This window comes from Sinocyclocheilus rhinocerous, unplaced genomic scaffold, assembly GCF_001515625.1.
Source record: "Sinocyclocheilus rhinocerous isolate Xijiao unplaced genomic scaffold, SAMN03320098_v1.1 scaffold2037, whole genome shotgun sequence".
NCBI lineage: Eukaryota > Metazoa > Chordata > Actinopteri > Cypriniformes > Cyprinidae > Sinocyclocheilus > Sinocyclocheilus rhinocerous.
Genome location: NW_015643204.1, coordinates 69,977 through 93,387, shown reverse-complemented (window position 1 = coordinate 93,387; position 23,411 = coordinate 69,977). Strand labels below are relative to the sequence as shown.

The 23,411-nt window shown below is 35.2% G+C and overlaps 1 protein-coding gene across 1 annotated transcript in view; it reads right to left on the bottom strand.

Moving 5' to 3' along the window:
• Positions 1 to 23,411, bottom strand: part of LOC107757197 (CUB and sushi domain-containing protein 2-like) — a gene marked incomplete at its 3' end in the record, with an annotated part of 138,525 nt that overhangs the window by 62,382 nt on the left and 52,732 nt on the right. The window contains exons 6-10 of the mRNA XM_016574613.1: positions 18,667 to 18,779; positions 16,734 to 16,811; positions 13,189 to 13,276; positions 9,832 to 9,956; positions 4,943 to 5,064 (exon numbers count right to left, since the gene is read on the bottom strand). Of these exons, the coding sequence (XP_016430099.1) occupies positions 4,943 to 5,064; positions 9,832 to 9,956; positions 13,189 to 13,276; positions 16,734 to 16,811; positions 18,667 to 18,779 (526 nt within the window). The remainder of the gene's footprint in view (positions 1 to 4,942; positions 5,065 to 9,831; positions 9,957 to 13,188; positions 13,277 to 16,733; positions 16,812 to 18,666; positions 18,780 to 23,411) is intronic.

Sequence of the window (23,411 nt, the reverse complement as noted above, 5' to 3'; positions counted from 1 at the left end):
CTGATAAACAGTAAAAAGTATGTATCAAAATAAACAAAAGAAGTGCAGTCTGTTGTCACTTTTCAAATTGGCTGCCACATTTCCACCAAATTCTTAATGTTTTTGGAGTGCTTGGAGACCATCTCCTAATGAAAAAGCTTATATAAATGCAAATTGCATTCTGTCCTATGGTAAACACGCTCCGCAACAAAGCGTGCCAGAGGTGGAGTGGCAGCATTCTAGTTCACACCGGCAGTGAACAAGATTTCATCTTCCTTTACCTCCTCTGAACCTTTCTTTTCTCAATCCTCCCCCTCAACGGAGGGCGTGCTGCCCACCTCGGGTGAATCCTGTACAGTATGTATGATGGTGAGTGACAGCGCTGTGGGCGGGGCGATCCTTGGCTGACTCACTGAGTGATTATGATGCACAGGCGGATCCCAGCAAGTCAATACTCTTGAGGCAGAGCATGAAACGTGACCATCATGCCACACTAAAACCTTCTTTATAGAAAGTCACACAACAGGACTCGGAGAACAAATAAGGCATTACAGAAAGTGATTCGATAATGTTTAGTCATCAAATGATTGCATAGAGGACGAAGATTAGCCTCTTAATTTAGCAAACTTTGCACAATTATCAGCATGTGATTACATTACATTACATACAGCTGCCTGTGATTGAGGATTTTTTTTTGCCCCAAAGCAAAAGCAAATATTCTACATGACAGGTAAAATTAAATTTATATGTGAGCAAACTTAAGTATTTAGACAAATATGTGTCATGCATGTTGATCATTTGACATTTATAAAACCAGGTGTATTATTTAGCTAAATATTACACATGAAACATTAAGCATATTTGTTTAATTTGTTTGACTATTACTACAACTACTAATAATAATACTAATTCATTAAATAACATGTTTTTGAATTGTACATGTGTCATGTACAGCAATGTTTATTATGTAAATATTTCATGATTTAATAAAACATTAATAAATGTGATAACGTATGATTTATATTTCTCTCAGCATATTTGTCTTTAAATGTGTAAGTAAAAAATACATTGCAAATATTACATTACATTTGTAAAATACTATTGTAAATATAATAACTATTACAAACACTATTGCAATGTAGATTTTTTTTCTTCACTACATCATTAACAATAATAATAATCTTTTCTTTTTCTTTCATTTATTCTGACAAGTTTTTCTTTTTTTGGAGAAGTCATATTTTTATCACCATATTTCATACATGGTGTAAAATACCATGCAATATATCCTGCTATATACTGTAATTAGGTGTACTAGTTTAACCTTCTTTCTCTTTGAAGAGAGTGGCACAACTTACCCCAACTCTCACTAAGTAAAAAGAGTGCAATATTTTTCTTGAGCCATATTAACAGTTTCAATATCCCAGTGACCACAGAAAGCTGAGCTGATGAGCTCGAAAAAATAATAATAATAAAAACAAATGAAATAAATACGACAACTGTGACTGTTAGAGAGAGAGAAATACTGACAAACCAAATAACAGCATAGAATATATAAATTAATTAATAAATAGGAATAAATCACTCCTGAGGCTCTCAGACAAAAGACATTGTGACTACTGTTCTGCAGCTGAGAGCGATAATGCTCAAAGACTACATAGCAGGGAGCGGGACTTGTTGGAGGAATGAGGCTTTTTGTCAAAACGGAAGTCCCTGCAGAAGTGGAGTAGCAGATAATACCAGTCCGCTGAATGACGATAGTGCACAGAACAAAAGAAGGACTGATAATTAAAAAAGAAGAGGACAACAAAAGCAATCAGCCATGTCTTCTCATGAACAACTCATTCTCTATTATTATGCCTTCTGGGGATCCTCCTTCTAAGGCAGAAACGCAGTGTCTAGACTCTGAGCTAATGTTTGTCTGTGAGTGGGGGATTCAGCCTGGTGCGGTTCCACATGCTGCCTTCCCTGCAGAGTTCTATCTGTTTCTCTCATTCATTTATTAGTTCCAAGTTCAGCCGTTTTCCAGCACTCGTCATTAGGCACCAGGGTTGACATAAATAGAATGGACATCTTTGAGTAGCAAGAGCATCTTTAAGTATAGCTCCGGGGAATCTGGTACTGAGGCATTACAGACTCGGCTCCGTCTGAACTCCAGTGTGTTACTTGTTTTAGTTGATTAAACATATCACACTGCTAACCAAATGTCATTACATTTCCCTTGCACTTCATATAAGCGCTTCAGTCGTTTATTAAATTCATCCACCAAATGTCAACGTATTTTTTTGTGTTAATGGCATTTAAGGATGGAAATAAGATTTTTACCATGTTTGGAATAAAATGACAGGGCCTGTGGTTTAAACCACATGTTCTTTTAAAGGCCCATCCAAATTATGCTATAGTATGTACATAATTTGTAATGTACATATATCTCAGTCACTACTATTAAAAGTCTGGTATGAGCAAGATTATTATTATTATGGTTTTATTATTATTGATAGAGATTAATATTTTATTTAGCAAAGATGCATTAAATTGATCAAAAGTAACAGTAAATATATTTATAATGTTGCAAAAGATTGAGAACTGAACATTAAACATTAACAGATGTTTCTCTTCACTCAAAATAACATAACATAGCACTTAATTTTAATATTTAATCTCCATATCCAGCCATATACAAAGCATGCTGGGAATTAACAATCACCGCCACAATAAAACGGCATAATTGAGCCAATTCTCTTAAAATAAATAGGCAGCCTTCTTTCATTATTGTTTTCAGCTTGATAAGGTTCTCAGTTCAAGCCTCAAAACTGCTCAAGTTTCCTTAAAAAATGAGGACACACATTGTGGTTTTATTAGTGAATTGTTCTCAATATTTTCTAATTTCTATACAACACTGAACCACAATTTCTTTAATAAAATATACGCACTATTTTTAATCACCTTAATTTTCTAAATGAAAATTACAAGACCCATGATTAATCTTTTTACAGTGTATGCATCAGAGAATCCTAAAAAAATGCATCATAGTTTTCTAAAAAATTATAAACAGCACAACCGATCAGCATTGATATTAATAAATGTTTCTTGAGCAGCAAATCAACAAAGATCAGGTAACAACTGAAGACTAGAGTAATGATGCTGAAAATTCAGCTGTGCCATCACAGGAATTGATTGAAATTATTGTAATACATTAAAATTGAAAACAGTTATTTTATATTTCACAATATTACTGTTTTAACTGTATTTTGAATCAAATAAATGCATTCTTGGTGCGCATAAGAGACTTCTTTCGAAAACAAAATCTTACCGGCCTAAACTTTTGAACAATAGTATATGTACATAAGTACATCATTTCAGCAGTAATAGAAACTGAAAAAAAATTAAATAAATATATAGATAGATATAGATTATCTATATCTATATATATATATATATATATATTGCTTCAACCACAAAAAATAAATACTTCCCCTTTAAATATTCATTATGCATCAAGAAATGCTAAATGATGTCAAACTCACAGCTAACTGTGATGCTACAGGCTTTAACAGCTGCTGGGGTCTCTCCACACTGGGAGAGTCTTTGGCTCAGGCAGCAAACCAGCTGCAGTGAAATCAAAAGCTCATTGTCAGGTGCATTTCATACGGCCCCGGTTCTGCCTCAGTCTCACAGCTAACCTCACGTTTTTTCCGGGTACTATTGTGTCAGAACGAAAATAGAATGTCATTCTGGTTGTAAAGAGCAAAAACAGCAAAGCTCCATCTTCATCTGTGCCCCGCTCTCCAGCCGTGACAGTGTGAAGCAGAACTGTCCTTTACACACAGGATGAAATAGCGCACTGGGCGTCAGAGAAAAAGCAGGGGGCACTGATAGAGCCGCTCTACCCCGTTCCATTTGCCCTCCATCTCTCGCTCCCCTTCTCTCCCAACTGAGTCATGGTGATGAGGGGTGAGATTTGTAAAGCCATTTATTTGAAACTAGATAACGAAAATCTGGCAAGCGAGTAAGAAAATGGCCTTGAACTCGACGCCAAAGTCATGACACAGACAGCGCCAGTTTTTGTCTCTACCATGGTATAGCTGCTCGAATGTAGTTTTCGTTATCTTCCATTTTGCTTTAGCATAACCGTCAGTGGTTCATTTTTTTATGAGTGTGCAGATAGCTGGATATTGAACATCATCTCTCAATATCTGTGTATCCTTTCCCCTGCAACCTGCAGTTATTAACAGGCCCACATGGAAACTGTGCCCACAGAAAACTCTTTAAATTTCCTTAGGAAAATTGACAAAGTTGTCCCCTGTGTATTTGTTTATTAAATATTTTGGCTAATTTGAAAATGCCTTCAGTTTCCAATAACATTAGCTCTATGTTGTGCACTAATATTCAAAAGTTTGGGGTGAGTAAGATTTGTTTTTGTATTACTTTTATTCAGAAAAGACAAATTAAATTGTTTAAAAGTGACAGTAAAGACACTTATAATGTTACAAAAACATGTTTACTGAGCATCAAATCAGCATATTAGAATAATTTCTGGAGGATCTTGTAACACTGAAGACTGGAGTAATTGCTGCTGAAATTCAGCTTTGTCATCACATTAATAAATTACATTTTAAAAATATTAATATAGAAAAAACAATACTTTTAAGGTATAATAATATTACATAATACTACTATTTTTACTGATCAAATAAATGATTCCATGGTAAGCTTAAGACACTTCTTTAAACTCACTGACCCCAATCTTTTGAATGCTAGTGTGCATTTTATTGTGTTTAAATCAGATTTTACCATTAAATCAGAACAGAAAAGGCGAAAAAAAAAGTCTATGGGTTTTGCCTGGGCCTAATCATTATTTCACTTCAAATGACATTCTCTAATACTCAAGTGTGAAGCTATGTATGCTTCCACAGCGTGCAGAGCCCATATGAATACTCTAGGTATGTTTTTTGGAAGCATTTACCTTGGAAGGGTCCGAAGTTGTGATGATCCAGGTGCAGTTAGCGTTGTTGTCATACTGTACTGGGAAGTTTGGGGAGGTGATGATGCCACTCGGGCCACGGAGCTGACCGCCACACATAGGAGCTGAAAGAAGAGAGACAAATCATGCAGTTTGACTCTTCAAGGAGTGAAACATCTCATCTATGAAAGATTTGAGGCTTTTAAGAGGAAAAAAAAGAGAGAAAGAACACTTCAGCACCAAATATCACAGTAACAGTTATCTGAACAATAGAATAGAAAGAAATGTTATTGCACTATACTGAAAGTCCAATCCCTGCCGGTACGAGACTCGAACCTGCAACCTTTGGGTTATGAGTCCGATTCTCTTACCATTAGGCCACAACTTCCCCCAAATTTAATAATTAATCATTTAAAGGGTTTCCCATACATTCCTATATGCCCTTTAAGTCATTAGATATTCAGCTAATTCCCAAAAAGCTAAACATGAGTAAAGGTTTTGGCAAGAAGGTTTGGTGTCTATAATCCCAACAGTTCTCCTTAAGTCACCATATTTAATAGCAAAATTTTATTTTTAGTCACTGATACTTCAAACATGGGAAAAAAACAGTTACAAAAAAAAAAAAGTTTTTCTACAGAGAAATTCTATTTTTGACTAAATAAGTTGAGTTGTGTTCTCTTGCTGTCAGATACAACAATAATATGTAGCAATGTCAAATACTTATAATAACTGTTTGCAAATCTATAAATCAACTGAATGAATAAAGAATTAACTACAAGACTACAAGGTGGTTTTAAACTGATTTTCAGCTCCATCTATTGACATGTCATTACTGTCAGAAAGAATATGACAAAATATTAAATATATTTTATAAAATAAAATATTAAAAGTTAAGTGAAGTTAAGTGAAGTGAAGTTAAGTTAAGTGTAGTTGTTTAGTTTAGCTCCAGGAAAAGTTTTAGTTTAGTCACTATAGAGTAAACCTAAAACGAAAAGCAAGAGGACCACAAAAACTGTTGAGTTCAACAGACAGACTCACAAGAACTATTTTTCTAGATATCACTCATACTATACCCTATTCATACCACTTTCAAAGGTTGTGATTGGGTTGTGGGCCTACAGACGGAATGTAACAAAATCTTAAATTATTAAAAAAGCACACGTATACAGGCTTAGCCTTCGGCTGCAGTCAATATTTCGCACGTGATTATTGTTACCTATCTCAAGTTGTTGGTTTTGATTGGACCGGATTGTGACCTGAATGTTCAATGACCTTACCGATGACTTGTTGAGTGCTTGACTTTTCTGTGACTTTTCTCGGAGTTAAAGCGACACTCACGCAGCCTCCAGGAGGACTTGAAATACCTCCTCGAATGAAAGCACTCGATGTCTAATGAGAAGGGAGGGCACAGCCAGCGTGTTTGCACTAAATGAATGTTTCTGCAGGTCTGGGACCAACTGGAGCTTTTAATGAGCTATGTCTGAGGTGAGCTCCTCAGGGCCTCCCCTGCCACACACACACACACTCGCAAAGTTTCCTCAAACACTTTAAGGTGGGCTGACATTAAAGAACAAAAGTCTTTGGAAAGTTAATTAACATCAGGGCCGGCTGACCCCAATTTTCACCTTCACAACATAATGTGTGTTGTCTGCAGCTTGATGCTTTATAGGTTTGCTAATAAAGCACAATCATTGATAGCATTTTTGTCAATCATCATACATATCTGGGTCTAAGAAATTCTCAATGAGAGGACTTCTGGGATCATCCTAACTAATATTGTATGTATGATTATAATATGAGGTTATAAAAATACTAGTATAAAACTAGTAAAACTAGTATAAAAATATCAGTACTTATAAAGCACATATTTTGCATGATCGTATTCTACATTCCTTAATCCTACCCAATACCTAAACTTAACAACTACCCTACTAACTATTAATAATCAGTAATTATGAGTTGATTGAGGCTAATTTTGTAGTTAATAGTTAGTTAAAATGGACCTTAAAATGAAGGGTGACCAATAAAAATAACCATTAGATAACATTGTATAGAAGTTCTTATTTGGTTGCCACACATATTTTTCTGCAATATTATGGAAATGTTAATTTTTGGTAAAAAACTAAACAACATTAGATCACATTCTTAAAAAAAAAGCATAATTTAACTGCATCATTCCATGTAAATTCGCATTTAGTTGTCACACAGAAGCTTACCTGCACAGTTCTGGAAATATTCGTTTATGGCAAATTAAATGAAATATGGAATATGGGCGTCACCTATTCTTAACTGCAACATTCTGGAAATTTAAAGTTATTGTCTATAAAATAAAACAAAAAATGACCATTAGATCACATTTCAAGGTATTATTAGATTGTCACACCCACACACAACATCTGGAGTTCTGGAAATGTTAGTTAATGGTTATAAAAATAAAACAAACAAACAAACAAAAAAAACATTAGTTAACATTCTGCATAAGTTCTTATTAGGCTGTCATGTAAAATAACCTCCCTGCAATGTTTTGGAAATGTTAGTTTAGGGTTATAAAATAAAACACACAAAAAGTGAACATTCTGAGAGTTGGTCTCAAGGAACTTGGTACCAAGATAATGTTGAAGGGACTGCAGGGATTATAACTCAAAATCAAAAATGAACCAACATACTCTCCAACATAATAACCACGCTATTAGAAGAAGATATCTACAGTATTAGCAGGGGCTCAGCTGTGAAACAGTTCAAGTGCATTTAAGTTGAAAGGACACTGCTGCAATAACAATTATTTAAAGTTCACCTAATTCAGGCTGAATTTGATCAAATTAGATTCAGGCTAACAGTTCCAAGACCCTGGATTTCCCAATGCACATTTCAAGTGTCAGAAAAAGCCTGTGATAGACTGAATGAAATACTGGGGAGTTAAAAAAAAAATAGACAGTGATTCAGTTCAAAGAGTTAGTTCAAGCCACTGGACCAACAATCAGCATTAAATGGCCGTTAAGACTTCAATATTCAACAAACAAAACTCATTGCTCATGATATATTGTGTATTTCAGGTTCTATTAAGGATTGAAGATTGATTTGACTTCTAAATAGCCAATACAAAAGACACAAATGTATTTTATAGATTTCTTGTGCAAGTCCCAGATCCTTTAATCAGATCCGAGTCCTCTCAAAACCTGAATGAATTAATAATAATTAATTCCCTACAATTACAGTTAAAATTAAGTAATCAAAGTCATTACACGGCCTTGGCGATATATCGGTCGCCCACTATCCTTGATAGATAAGAAACCTTTATTTCTTTCCAAAACAAACAAATAAATGAAAAATATTACTGACACCACATTTTTAACAGATTTTTTGTGTTTTTTTTTTTAAATGGCACATATTATGTATTATGTTTTTCAACAATCAATACTTTTTTTAATATTCAATATTGTGAAATATTATTACAATTTAAAATAACTCTTTTCTATTGTAATATAATTTGACATGTAATTTATTCCTGTGATGGTAAAGCTGAATTTTCAGCATCATTTCTCCAGATCATTCAGAAATCATTCTATATGCTGATTTACTGCTTAAGAAACATCAATGATGAAAACAGTTGAGCTTTTTAAAATATTTGAGGAAGCCATAACCTTTATTTCTTTCCAAAACAAACAAATAAATGAAAAATATTACTGACACCACATTTTTAACAGATTTTTTTTGTTTTTTTTTTTAAATGTATGTAATAAATTATAATTTAATATTAAACTATCAATAATAATAACAATAATAAATTATATAATACAAAAATACCACTAAATATAACTATATAACATACAATAAATATAACTAAAAAATATATACAGTGATAAATAAATACTTTTTTATTTCCAGCTTTGGACCCCATTGTATATTCTCTTACGGTACCATGCCACTGACAGGTTGTGCTGCATGTAGTTAAGATGCATGGCGTTGGTACCACAACTAAATGCCAGACTCGCAGTTCAATTTACGGCATAAGGCAAAGGTGGCAGTATGGTGGACAGCATCTCTCTGGGGATGTGACAGTTGCTGCAGGAATGAAGTCCTGGGGGCTGTCCTAGCCAATCAAAGTCAGAAATTAAGTAAGGCTCAATAAAGTAATTAATCGGTGCCTGGTGAGGCTAAATAAGCTGATTACTGGCTGAGCGATAACATCTCTTCCTCCTTAGGAAATCTGCTTTAAAGATCTGTTGTCATCCTCTCCATTTCCTCTCTCTCATCTCTTGCTTTTTTCCCTCATTGTCCTCTTTCATTGTCAGGCCATTAATCAAGGCCCTTTAACTTTACGCTGAGATTTCAAATAATTCAACCATTTGTTAAACAAAAGGGCTTAAATCTGCTGAGATAAATTTGTTTGTTGTAAATACGGCATGAGACTTTATTAGGGCACATGAATGGGGTTAATTTGCATTAGTTCATTTAGTTCAGAGGTTCTAGTTTGTTCTGATGGGGTCATGAACAGCAGGAAATAAGCAATGCAAAATGAAAATGATAAAATGCATCTAACCATAAAATCATAATACAAATAGAAAAAAAATAGACCTACCAACTTTTAAAAGGAAAGAAAAAATGCTATCAATACATTCTATCATTGACGTCATAGGCCTTGATCTGTTCAGCCTAAAATCTATATTTTGTGTGTGTGTGTAAATTCAAAACCTATCACTTTATACAAGATAACCAAATTAGGTAGGTGCCAAAATGGTTGGATTGTGTAACAAAATCAAACAAAACAAAACAAAACAAAACTTAATAAAACAAGTTTAATAATTTGATTACCTTGTGAACAATTTTGAACAAAGGTAAAACCTGGAGGAAAAAAAAATAAATAAATAAAAGATGTTTCCACAGTGACATACCTCTGCAGATAGGCCGGTCATCACTCCAGCCAACATAACTGTCCGTAACTCGCAGGCAGGTGATGCTTTTAGACCCCTGAAGCTCGTAACCTTCGTCACAAGAAAAGTGCACAGTAGCACCCCGCCTGCAAGAGGAAAAGACTATTATTTTGCAAGAATACCAACCCATACATCTAGAAATTCTACATTATGTACATTATGTACAGTCAGTCGGTCATTATGGCAAAATTAATCTCGACAGGCCCCCGATGTGGAAGTTTATTTAGCGATAATGACCGGCTGGCTGCACATTATCCTACTTATTACACAGCTGCTTAGCAGATGAATAAATAAATTGACATGAAATATTGATATTAGTTGAAATTATTACATTTTGTGAGAAAGAAAGCAGTGCTACAAGAGACATGAAACTAGCACAGGAGATTGATAGTCAGGGATAATGATCAATTATGCAGTTTATCAGTCATTGTATGCAGTTATCTGACTGCAGAATGATGCGATTGATGAATCAGATTCAACTGGGTTTCATATATAATTCTATTAATCTCCTTTGGAAAAGAAAGAGAGGGGAAAAACATCATCTTCTATCATTCCCTGCTTTCTTTTCCAACTGTACAAAATGCTGATGCCGGACGACTCAAGCCTTTCACAGAAGTTCTCAACATCTCACATGTGAGCTGATATCTGTTCATGGCTAAATCAAATAGCATGTCAGCATAAATACCCCCTCTCTCCTGCCCGGCAGCAGTGGTCCTGTCTGATCTCGGTAATGGACAGCCTTTGGGAAACTGCGATGTGCGCTTCCAGATGCATGGCTGTGCGCTTCCATTACCTAGCCGCTGATGAAGGGGTGCTCAGGTAGCCGGAGCTAAGAACATTCCAGTAAAAAAAAGTTTCGATTGTCTTTTACTTCCCCGCTGCGATTGCCCTGAGAGCTAGTGAGTGTAAAACGGATTGTCCTCATTTATCTGTGTTAGAATCCTCTGGGGCGCTGCCATTTACCCTGCGGGGGGACGCTGACAGCCTAACTTGCACCGCAGGCCGCTATGTAGCAGCACTGTGCCTGGAAATGACACTACTATTGCTCTGTCCCCAGTCAATTAAATAGGTCCGGACCTCTGTCTCATTTTCAATCTCCTTCCCTCGCTGTCTTCTTTTTCTATCATAAATGATGGTTATCCCAGGGCATTCCTACTGCCCCCTTCATTTATGTCTTAATATATTGAATGACATGTTTTAAAGGAATAGTTCACCCAAAAATGAAAATTCTGTCATTACTCACCCTCATTATAAACCCATAAGGACATTCATCTTCGGAACACTAATTAAGATTTTTTTTTTTTTTTATGAAACCGAGAGCTTTTTGACCCTGCATAGACAGCAACTACCACGTTCAAGGTCCAGAAAGGTAGGACATCGATAAAATAGTCCATGTGACATCAGTGATTCAACCTTAAGCTACAAGTATACTTTTTGTGTGCAAAGAAAGCTCTCGGATTTTATTTGTATTTATTCGGATTTAATTTGTGTTCCAAAGATAAACGAAGGTCTTACGGGTTGGAACGACATGAGGTTGCGTAATTAATGACAGACTTTTCATTTTTGGGTGAGCTATCGTTTTAAGACAATGTTTTAAGATTGAAATCATATTAGATAGTTACCGTGACAATTAGGTAAATAAAGCAGTTAATTTTTTATTAATTTTACTATTTTGGTTTAGGAAAATGTTGCCATTTTGCTATTTCCCAACATCTCACATATTGCATGTGTTTTTTCTTCTTCTTCATTTCTCCCCTTTCTCTGACATGTTGTCTTGTAAATATAGTTTTAATTTAATAAATGTAATTTAATAAATTTAATAAAAGTTGTTTCACTGTCCTCAATATCTGTTTTATTCTGTTAAAGGGATAGTTCACCAAAAAAAAAAAAAAAAAGCTGTCATCATTCATTCACCCTCTTGTTGTTCCAAACCTGTATGACTTACTTTCTTCTGCAGCACATAAAATAAGCTATTTTGAAGAATGTAACCAAACAGTTTATTTGTTTATTTATTATGAATATTTTTTAGTCCATATAACAAAAGTCAATAGGAACCAAAATGTTTTGGTTACACACACACACACACAGAGAGAGGGAGAGAGAGAGAGAGAGAGAGAGAGAGAGAAGTAGTTCCACAATTGTTAATTTATTCATATTGCTGGCAAAATTTTATATACATAAACAAAAATGCTTACATTCATCCCCAATATTTAAGGTAGTTTTAGTGGAATTTGATTGTTTTATATCTTCTCTGAAATTGTTAAAAAACAAAAAGTCATTAACATGTTTAAAATATTATGACATTATTTGCAGTTCCCGTTACTAATTAATGTCACACTTTGTGTCACTCACACACACACACACACAGAGAGAGGGAGAGAGAGAGAGAGAGAGAGAGAGAGAGAAGTAGTTCCACAGAAGACTGAAAGTCATACAGGTTTGGAAAGACATGAGGGTCAGTATGTGTGACAAAACTTTCAATTTTGTGTTAACTATCCCTTAGTCTTTTGCAATATGCCTTTAACTAATAGCAAAATTCTTAATGACATCACACTCCAGGAAGTGACATCATTGTAATGGTGAGACAAAAACAATGATTCTGATATCTCCACCAGCAAGTGCTTTTAGCCTGGAAAATTTGCTACTCACACAGTTTCTCTCCTCACACCTCCTTCATTTGGAATAATGCCAATATAACGACTGCCAATAAATCTTTATTTTTAAGGAACTGGTTTAACAGGGATATTAATCATCTTATGAATATGTTTGATAATTATGGGAATCTTTTAACTTATGAACAATTCATGCGAATCCACAGTTTCCCTGTGCATTTTAAGGAATTTAATTCTGTCATTAAAGCTATTCCTCCTACTCTTGTTCATCTTGTTAAAAATCATATTCACTATAACTCTACAATAATGACAAAACCAAAATTAATTTTAAACGGTCTTGAACTGACTGATAAAAAAATGCAATAAACATATTTGTACTGTTTTCCAAAAACAAAATATAATAACACCTAGAGGAAAATTACTTCCTCTCTTTCTTTCCATGTCTCTCTCTCTCACTCTCTCTCCTTCCCCTCTTGTTGTGACCTTTGGGAGCCCACAGCCCATGTTTATGCTGATCAAATATCCTCCCTGAGCCCTGAGAATTAAAAGGCCAATGAGAAATTAAACAGGTGCCCACCTCCTGCATCTCTTGCTATTCATCATTCTGGCATTACAAACACTAAATTAACTGCACTCCTCTTCCCTCTCTCCTCCATGTCCTCTCAGTGGACTATTTTAATAAGTAATCCATAAACTCATTTCTCACCTGAAATCAGAGCCTTTTCTTTTGCCCCTCTCTGGGATTCCTGGGTCTGGACACATGTTGTGTCCTTGCGCCACCCCCATCTGTGATACTGCAAATGACAAAACGGGAGAAAAAAAAACAGCCCTGCTTTTCATTTTTCTCTTAAACATGGATATCATAAAAAAAAACACATATTTAATGGTTATACGTTTATGAATCTTGACTCAACATTTGTGAGGTTTATTCATATGATGACAAATATCGTTTTTTAGTGAACAGTTTAAGTCAAATACTTGGTAAATAACAGGGTTTCCCTAACTTTTTTGTTAGTTGAACCCCTTTGACGTAAAGTTTATATTTCAATCATTTAACAACGTATTTACATGTGCGTAGTTCTTTGATGATGGTTAATTGACAAATATCATGTAGGTAAAAAAATAAATAAATAGGTGTGCATTAAAATTTTTGTACGGAACAATTTTTTGCATTATAAATTAATATGCAAAACAGATGTAAAATATTTATGTGCACACATTATGTATGTGTGTGCATATATGTTTTTATACAGTCTATGATATATATATGGTGTTAATATTTTACTTTTTTGTACGCAGTAAAATGCAAAAAAAAATAAGCATGCAAAAATAGTTATGTACACATTGTGCAAACAAATGTTAATTTTAACGATTGTATGGAAATTAAATATGCAAATATTTTAAAATGTAAAAATGTATATACACAGTACATATATTAAATATACATTTAATATTTTTTGCATTGTGTCTGTATATAAACATTAAAGAGCACAAAACCATAATTTTTCTCAATGAATACCGAATTCTTAACATTTACCCATATATATATATAAATAATAATAATTTTACAATTTGGTCTTCACTCTGAGCATCTTTGTTATTTAAGTATTATAATTCATGAAATTATTATATGATTTAGATGTACATTTTAACCATTTTTATTATTCATCATAACCTAATTGAGGCCAATTGAGTGGAACCATTCAAAATGAATTCATAGTTTATTGCTATCGTGACATCCCTTCAATTCAAAATATAGGCCTATACGTAATTCATATAATTATATAGTGTAATTCAGATGTGCATATTTTAATGAGTTAACTGATTTATTATTGTTTAACTTAATTTTCAAAATTCATACATTTTCATAGAATATTCACAGAATTCCTAATAATTATTTTATTTAATGTTTTGCAATCATGCTGTTTGAAAAAAAAAAACAAATAATAAAAAGGAATACAAATAGTACATTTTACATATTCTGGAGGGAAAAAAAAGATGACAGTGAGGATGAGTTTACTCCAAGGAGGTTCTTGACCTAGGTAGGGTGCCATCCTACCCTTTTTCATAATTTTCAATTTTGTGCACTATGAACTAAATTATCATGTTTCAATTTAAGTCCCTATACTGAAAGATGCAACATCCTTGCTAAACCCAATAAAAACACTGTTCTTAAAAGGGCTTCTTCTTTCATCTTGCCCTACTATTTTTGTTGGTGGGTGAGAAAATGCCAAATTCTGCCTAAAATCTAAGATACTCAAGATTACCATCTGGTTTATTGACCTGCTGCATAAAAGCAGCATCACAATTACAACTGTGCAGTTGGTCTGAACATCAGCATGGATTTACCTTGTGAAGAGAGCAAGGCTATCTATAAGTGTATTTGAATGTCTACACAGCCTGCCCAGGAGGTTTATTGAATGAACAAAATAATCAATCAAGCCCTCCTCAGAATGTCAAGATATTTTCAGACATCATTATGCGAGCACAAAATTTTCTCTGGCATCAAAACACACAAGCTCATCCAGCCCCGCAGGAAGTGGATATGACACTCAGGGTCAAGCAGGTTGGCCGCAGCCTCGCTTTCTGCAATAGGTAGCTAGGAGGCAGGAGAGGATAGTGAAGGGAAAACCTGAAGTGACACATGTTGATTGGCCGAGGCGCGCCTGGGTGCCGGCACTCATGCATATTGATGTGGGACAAAAGGCCAAACTTGTCAGCGCTGCCATTGAGACACTGCCGGCCACGGTGATGGTACTGGGATCCCTGATGACACCCTCAATAGGCACATCCTCACATGGGCAGGCTGACATTTTCTCACAATGATGCAGAGGTAATAGAAATGTAAATAAAGATGGCATAACAGAAGAAAGCAGGCTGAAGAAGCCTCTCAGCACACAGTGCAATTACCCCTCCTCGATAAGCTTTTTCTTTCTCTGTTTGCCAACAATGGAAACGGTAACTTATTTTCCCTCCCCTCTGGCCTTAGGGAGAAAAATAGCTCCATTTGTCTCCAATTGACACGGCGTAGAATAAAGATAACGTTAATGTTCAAGGTTGTGTGCTTGTGCCGAGCGTGAGGACATGCTGCAAGTGCCACTGCTTTCACCAATGAGTGGACAATCTGCATGCTGGCGATGCTTAAAAACCTTAAAATGTTCAACAGAGTTGAAAAAAAAAAAGATTTGGATGTAAATTGATATATATTTTAAGGTCAACCAAGATTCCAGTTGTGAATGTTTTGTTTTGGTTCACTCATACTTGCTTTTCACTTTAACGACGTTAAAAATATTTAACGCAGAGGTGGAGCTAGTTGGCCACCCCACTCTTTTTTCTTGACAAGAATTGTGTTTATTTAGACACAGAATGTCTTTATGACTACATAAAACATGATACTTTTCAGACGCACAATCCACTTCACCAGGCGCGAGTCAAATGAGCACAGAAACGGTATAGGTGACGAGGATCTTTCGTAGAACCACAGTGAACTGCGGTCAGATGAGATTTTGTCAGGCCATATGTCAGTAAAAATTAATTTTCCTGTCCTGTCAGCTGTTAAACTGTGCTGGCAGCGCATGCTCTTCAATTGCACACACAAATGCACCAGCACACTGTGAGAAAATACGATGCGTGTCAGATCCGCGTCGCATCACGTTCAGCTCTTAAAGTAACAGCAGCCAAAAAACCTAATAACCCAGCTGCTTTGATGTCTGTTAATCAAAGAACAAAAGAAAAAAGAAATCAATAACTGTTGTAGCTTTAAGGATTCATATATATTTGATTTAGAACTTAGTGTTTGATAACTTTATTCAATTTTCAGTATATTTCCAACTTGCTGAAGGGCACAGTTAGCTAAATATGTAGCTAAACCCATTTATTATAATGGGTTTATGTGAAGATTGTTTTTAAGTTCACTTAAATTAGAAGCCGTTACTTTTTTAAAGTCTAATAAATGTTAAAATTGACAGCTCTCAATTACACTGTAATGTTGATTTTTTTCAGCAAAATTAATGTAGTACATACTGTTATCATTACAGAAAATTAAACAAACTGAGATATAGTATTCCTGTAGCTCAAACAGTAGACTAGCAATGCCAAGGTCATGGGTTCAACTCCCAGGGAATGCATGAACTGATAAAGTATACCTTGTAGGCAAATCACTTTGGATAAAAGCATCTGCCAAGTGCATGAATGTAAACGTAAAGTTGATTTAGGAAAATGTCCTTCATGTACATGGAAAGGTTGACTTACAAACTGATATCTTGCTGTGATTGTCTTTACTTGGCAGCATCTTCACCCCTCTGGACTTCAGTTCTGTCATCTTCTTCACTGGAAGTCAAAAGAATTATAACATGTTTATTTGAGAGCAGGAAGGATTAGAAAAAGCTGAAAAAATTATAATCATAGGCCAGATGCTTGCTAGGCATTACACATCATGAACCGCATTGTAATTACAATTACAGTCTTTCAAAGAAGCTGTCATTCTTGTGCAAAAAAGCCTATTGTGTGTGAACAAAGTGCAGCATGTTTGTTGAAAAAGCGACAAAATAATGCCAGCACGCATTCATACGCACACACACACATCCAGTCATTGTTTTCAGTAACATTGTCTCAAAGCTTCGGCACTTAAATGCTCTCAAAAGAAACTCAGCATTTGTGTAAGCATTTGTAATCGAGATATTTACCATTCACAATCAGCTGTTTTAGAGTAAAACCAAATAATAACAAGTCAATTAAAATCAAGAAAATTGATTAAATAATATTCGCAACTACTTAAAAGGTGAAGTGTGTAATTTTTTTTTCTATTTTTGCCAACAGAATGGCAAAATAAATGTTTTAAAACAGGTTGCAAAAAGTATTTTCAACTCTGAATTTATGAGGGCTCTCAATTTACATATCTGGAGAACAAAACAAAACGCCTTATATTTTCAAGTCAAGGTGGTGGAACCTTAAAAAAAATAGTATAAATGACCAACATAGTATAGAATTCGTGACAAGATAGATGGACACAAGTATGTTGCCAACAAAATGTCCAAACATCAGAGTGTATTAGATCAACATTTTGTTATTATTGGCTCCATTTGGGACATTAACTGTAAAACCCTAAGACTATGAAAATGTATTTCTCTAAAATCGCTTTACCCTCTCTTCTCCATTCCTAATCTCGGACAGAGTTGAAAAAAGACTGAGAGGAAGCAAAGTAGCTTGTTATGTAAAGAGTGTCTTCTCATTGGACGTTACTCATTCCTGAGCATTTCACTAAAGGTTGAGAGAGGAAGGGAGGTAAAATAAAAGGAGAGAGGTCAGTGTGAAATCTAATTAAGAGATTAGCTCCCCTTTCTTTCTTCCTGATACTCTAAAAGTATTTATTTATCAAACTCCAGCCCTGTAATCCCATCGCTCTGATCTGCTTATGGAGGAGGTGAAATTCCTGCAGATTCCGTCTTTGTTTCCCGTAGCTGAGCTGACTAATCCCATCCCTCTGCTCATCTCCTTTGAGTGGTGACCTTTGAACTTGAGTGTGATGAGAGTGCCGCTAGTAGCTCAGCTGGTGTGTGTGTGTGTGTGTGTCAGGAGTTGGGGGTATTCATGACCTTTAACTGACTTAATAACACTTAACCAAGATGATTCAAATAATGTGACTTTAATTCTAACTGCAGACAGGGGGAAAACTCTGCACTTTTTCGCAGGTTTTATGCACTGATTATGGGGAAAAACTCTATCAAACAGATTTAAATATGGTAAAATGTGTTAACACTCATGTTCTAATGTCAATGACCTAACTTTTTTTTTTTCTCCAAAGGCTGAAAGAACCTCAAGAAAGAATTCATATTGGATTATTAAAATTTGGTTAAGAAAAGCTATTATGTAATTATATAAAGAAATTGTTATATGATATACAATAAATCAAACCGTTTCTTTAGATAACATTCATTCATTGATTCATTAAAATAATAAATACAATAAAAAAAGAAAAGAATTAAAAAAAAAAAAAAAAACTTGCAAAGAGCAGGATGCTCTGTAGAACGTGTTGTAAATAAGGTCCGGCATATCTCTAGCCTTTCGCTTTCTCCAACTCTTCCTTTTCAGCCTCTTTCAGTCTTGACAGCTAGAACCCCTGAGCTGTTTCAATGTCTTGTTACATAAACACAAGGCACCAGTCCCACGACAGCCCATCTCTTACCTTGATACTGAGCACTGAAGCCTTTCAGTTTGTGGTTTCCATCAGATGTGAAGTGGAGTCTCAGCCAGTTTTTGCTGCTGATGATGGGTGATGGCAGGTTTGGACCAGTAAACCTGTAATATTGAAGAGAAGACAGGATTTATTGAGTGTAGTTCGCTTTCTTCTCTCTTTCTCAGTGGAACGCTAAAGCAAAGCATGCAATTACAAAGAACCAAGGCTTTCAAGCTTCAACAAAGCACCATAAAATTGGTCCAAGTGACTCATGCGCTATATTCCAAGAAATCGGAAACCATTCGATAACTCAGTGTGATGAACAGAATGTAGGTCTTTTTTTAAAGCTCGAAAGCTTTAGGTCCCATTCATTGTAACTACATCTAGCGACCATCACAGTCCTCAGAACTTCGCCTGTTGCGCTTTTTACAGAAGAAACAAAGTCATTAGGGATTAAAACAACAAAATGCTGATAGTATTTCATTTTAGAGTAAACTATTGTTTTAACCTAGAGAAGAGGAAAGAAAAACCATTAAGTACAAGCATATTTCACAACCACATGGAGTCAATTTAAAACTGCAGAAGTAAACCAACATCACATCAACAAAACAAACACAGACAGACATAAAACACACCAGTTTCAAAGTAATTAGCATGTGTAATCATCCACATATGAAAAAGATCCATACAAAAAATTGATATCTGTGTATATATATATATATATATATATTTCTCCCTTCTGTATGATTTGCTCAATAACAACCCACCTGCCCTAAGCTTAGATGTACCAAGATAGATTGTTAGATTGTCAGAATTAGTGTTAATTACTCAGATAAGAAAAGCACAGTAGTACAGCTTCTTTATTGTAGTGAGCATTAATCGCATCAGCTGAGAAGAAAACAGAATGTTGTCTGACAAAGAAATGTAAGCTCATACTTGCAGTATTTACCAAATATCAGATTTGGCTCAACAAGCTCTACAAGCACAAAGAAAGACAGACCTGAAGAGGGAGGGAGAGAGAAAGAAACAGATGTATGGGGAGGTATGAATAGTTTACGAGAGCTTAGTCCACGTTTGCTATTTATTGCACATCTGATGCAATGAAGTATTTTATTTTATTTTTTACTTCTCCAGCTCAGAACGACCAAGCTTACCAGCTCTGAGGGAAGGGGATAAAAATGGGTCTGAGTCACTAGCACTATAACTTTTTTTTGCAAACCAAATCATTAACATTTAAACGACTGCATGCAATATGTGTGTCTGCTGCTTATGCTGTAATGGCTTAGTCACTTCTTATTTTTTGGAGGAGCCTCTGACCAGTAATTTATGTATTTTACTCGAGCCATCAACAACACAAAACAGCTTGTGTGAATACATGCAGACCCTGATTAGATGAAAACCAATGAATTTTCATTGAATTATCTACATAATCTAATATAAGTCATAGCTCAATGTCACTGAAACATCTGCTAGAAAAGTCATTTTTGACGATTACATATGCAGCACATTACAGTCACTTGTCACTATACGTTCACGACCAGCACCTGAAGCTAAATACGATTGCCAATCTAAACATATTTCAATGCTAAACATTCTTAGCTATGGTGACCCAGTAGTGCACAACACAATGAAATCTCCACAACACACACAACAAAATTGCCACAGCACAACGCATAGGACTAATTTAATTGTGTTGTGCTAATTTTGAGGTGTTGTGACTTGTTTCCATTGTGTTTTGGTAATTCTGTTGTGTTGCGGCTTGTTTTCATTGTGTTGCGACTAGGGATGCATTGATCCGATACTCAGAATCGGTATCGGCTCCGATACTGGCATTTTCTGTCGGATCAGGTATTGGTCAGACGAGACCAATCCAAATCCGATATTGTGCGTATACTATTCTGTGTTATTGTTAAGCCCCACGAAAGCACAAAAACATTATAAAGCACCATAAAGTCAAAGTCCAAGTGTTCTGAAGACGTTCCAGAGTTTAATGTGAGGTACATACACTGTGTTCCAAATTATTATGCAAGTGACATATCAATAGGATTTCGGTACAATAAACAGTGAGATTTTTGTTTGTTTTGATTTTCACATCATTTCAGGTAACTGGTATCAATCTCAGACAGGTTTGTACAATAGTTTGCCAGGTCTTCTTAGGTAAATGGAAACCCTACTTAAAGAGGTTATTTCACATTATTAAGCAAGTCACAGTTCTCATGCAATATGGTGAGGAAGAAAGATCTTTCTGAAGATGAAAAGCATGAAACAATGCAATGTCTTGCAAAAGGCATCAAAACAAACAATATTTTAGCAAATAGAAATTATTGAACTGTCAAAAGATTTGTGAAAAGCTGTGTTTCAGTCACTGCTAACCAAACCTCACAAAGAGAAACCTGCACAGTGGCTTCTCAGATATAGCGTCCTGTCTATCACTACCCTGTAACCCAGGGCTGGGCTTCGGTCCTGGAGAGCCACTGTCCTGTAGAGTTTCACTCCAACCCTAATCAAACACACCTGAACAAGATAATCAATGTCTTCAAGATCACTAAAAAAACTACAGGCAGGTGTGTTTGATTCGAGTTGGAGCTAAACTCTGCAAGACTGTGGCCCTCAAAGACTGAAGTTGCCCAGCCCTGCTGTAATTAAACTAGCCATTTTCAAATCATTAAGAAAATAAAAAGTAAAAGAAAATGAGAAAAAAAGTTTCTGTATGTGTGTTGATCATTGTTTAGATGTAAAAAAGGCCTAAATTAAATCTGTTGATACTATAAAGTGATCATATCTATTCAAAAAAACTTGAATTAAACTGCTTGATTCACATGGATTGGTTTTCCAATGCCTTTGTGACCTTTTTGAATCTTCAAAGTTTTAGTTACCTGGACTTTCAATGGAGGGACAAAAGCATTAGGTTTCAATAAACATATCTTAATTTGTGTGGTAAAGATTGAACAAAGTCTTAGGGGGTTTAGAGTGAGATATAGGTGAGTAAATGATGACAGAATTTTGGGGTATTACTCTAGAAATGGTAAAAAAAAATAATAATCTGTACGCTGCAATATTTAAATGAGGTTGTAACTTTGCGGTGTCTTACATGCACATTACTGATTCACATTTTATAATTCTAGTAATTCCACACAACAAGACACCCCCTAAATTACTTTATGTACCCTATAATAGCAAAGAGGCTGAAAGCCGAAAGAGCTTTTCATTACAGATGAGCTGAATTGAGCCACATTGTGTTTAAGATGGCAACCAAGAAAACTGGTGCAGGGCAAAACAGTTTCTTTTCAAGCACATCTCACAAGAAAATGCCATCCTACTGACAGCCCAAGTATATGCTTTGCACGTTTTTCATTTTCCCGCACAACAATGACAGTGGTCAAGGAAACACAGTGAGTCTAATCGGAGTGAATAAGTTCTCTTGCAGTGTTGTAACGAAAGTATATTCCCTCGAATGTCAGGCGCGTGGACCTGTTGTAGTGTCGATGCTTGAAGCCCAAGGGTGTAATCATGGAGAATGAAGTGTACCACAGTGCTACTGATGCACCGGTGCCTGTCATAATGCTGTGATGCTAGAGCAGCAGGGAATCACATAGTCCTATTTTAACACACATTAGCGCAGTTGGGGCTCATTAACTGAAACAGGTCCAGTGCTCTCATGGGACGCAGGAACGAGACTGACAGAACATCTCCGTCAGTCATCTAGGGGATTGGCCAACTCGCTCTCCTAGGACCGTTCAGCGCCACTGTGCTGAAACTTCAAGAGAAGGACATGGTATCATCACTTTGATTGGTGGATTTACAGCTATGGTCATCTACTTGACATGAACCTCCACCCTGAATACACAAACACTCTCTCATCTAAGTACATAAACAAAACCAAACATTCACTATAACTACTGTTTGTTTACATGAGATAGCATTATTTAGCTATGATCCTTAAAGAGAGCTAGCATAAATCACTTATATACACTCATATATATATTGAGGGAACAAAACTAAGATTAAACACACCAACTCACCGTGGTTTCTTGGATTTTTGGCCGAAATGTTTACTAGTAGTTTAAGTATGAAAAAAAGCGATCAAATGATGAAATCACATATTTAAGAAATATTAAAAAATAAAATAAAATAAAATAAAATAAAAAGGAAATAAATATATATATTTTCCCAGCCTTATTTATTTGATCTAGGATCAATGAAAGAATGAATGAATAAATGAAATAATTAATGAATGAATGAATGTCTGGTATTAAATACACAGACCATTTTATAAATACAGAACTGACCCTTTTCAAAACAAAACCTGAAACTAGCAAATTTAGTGAATTTTTAAGTCATTTATGGAATGTCAAGTTATTATTATTTTATAATATCATTATTTATAAGTTATGAAAAATGAAAAACAATAGTTCAAATTCCACAGTAATTAAATATGGGTCAGTTTGACCCCATTTATTGAGATCTGAAAAGTGATACAAAAAAAAATCTACTACTAATATTAATATGGACACCATATATCCAAACCACAGCTATGCTGGTGTCCATGGTGTAACCCAATCCCTGACTAAACTTTGTGTCCCTAAAACATGTAATGCCCCTATGTAATGCTAAAACCATCTTCAGAAAAACTGATGGGCATGAAGATGGTGAGAACAAGATTAATGCCTTCCACAGAATCAATCACCTACAGGTCCGCCTTTACTGAAATTAGTTTTCATCCTCTCAAGCACATTATTTATTTATTTATTACA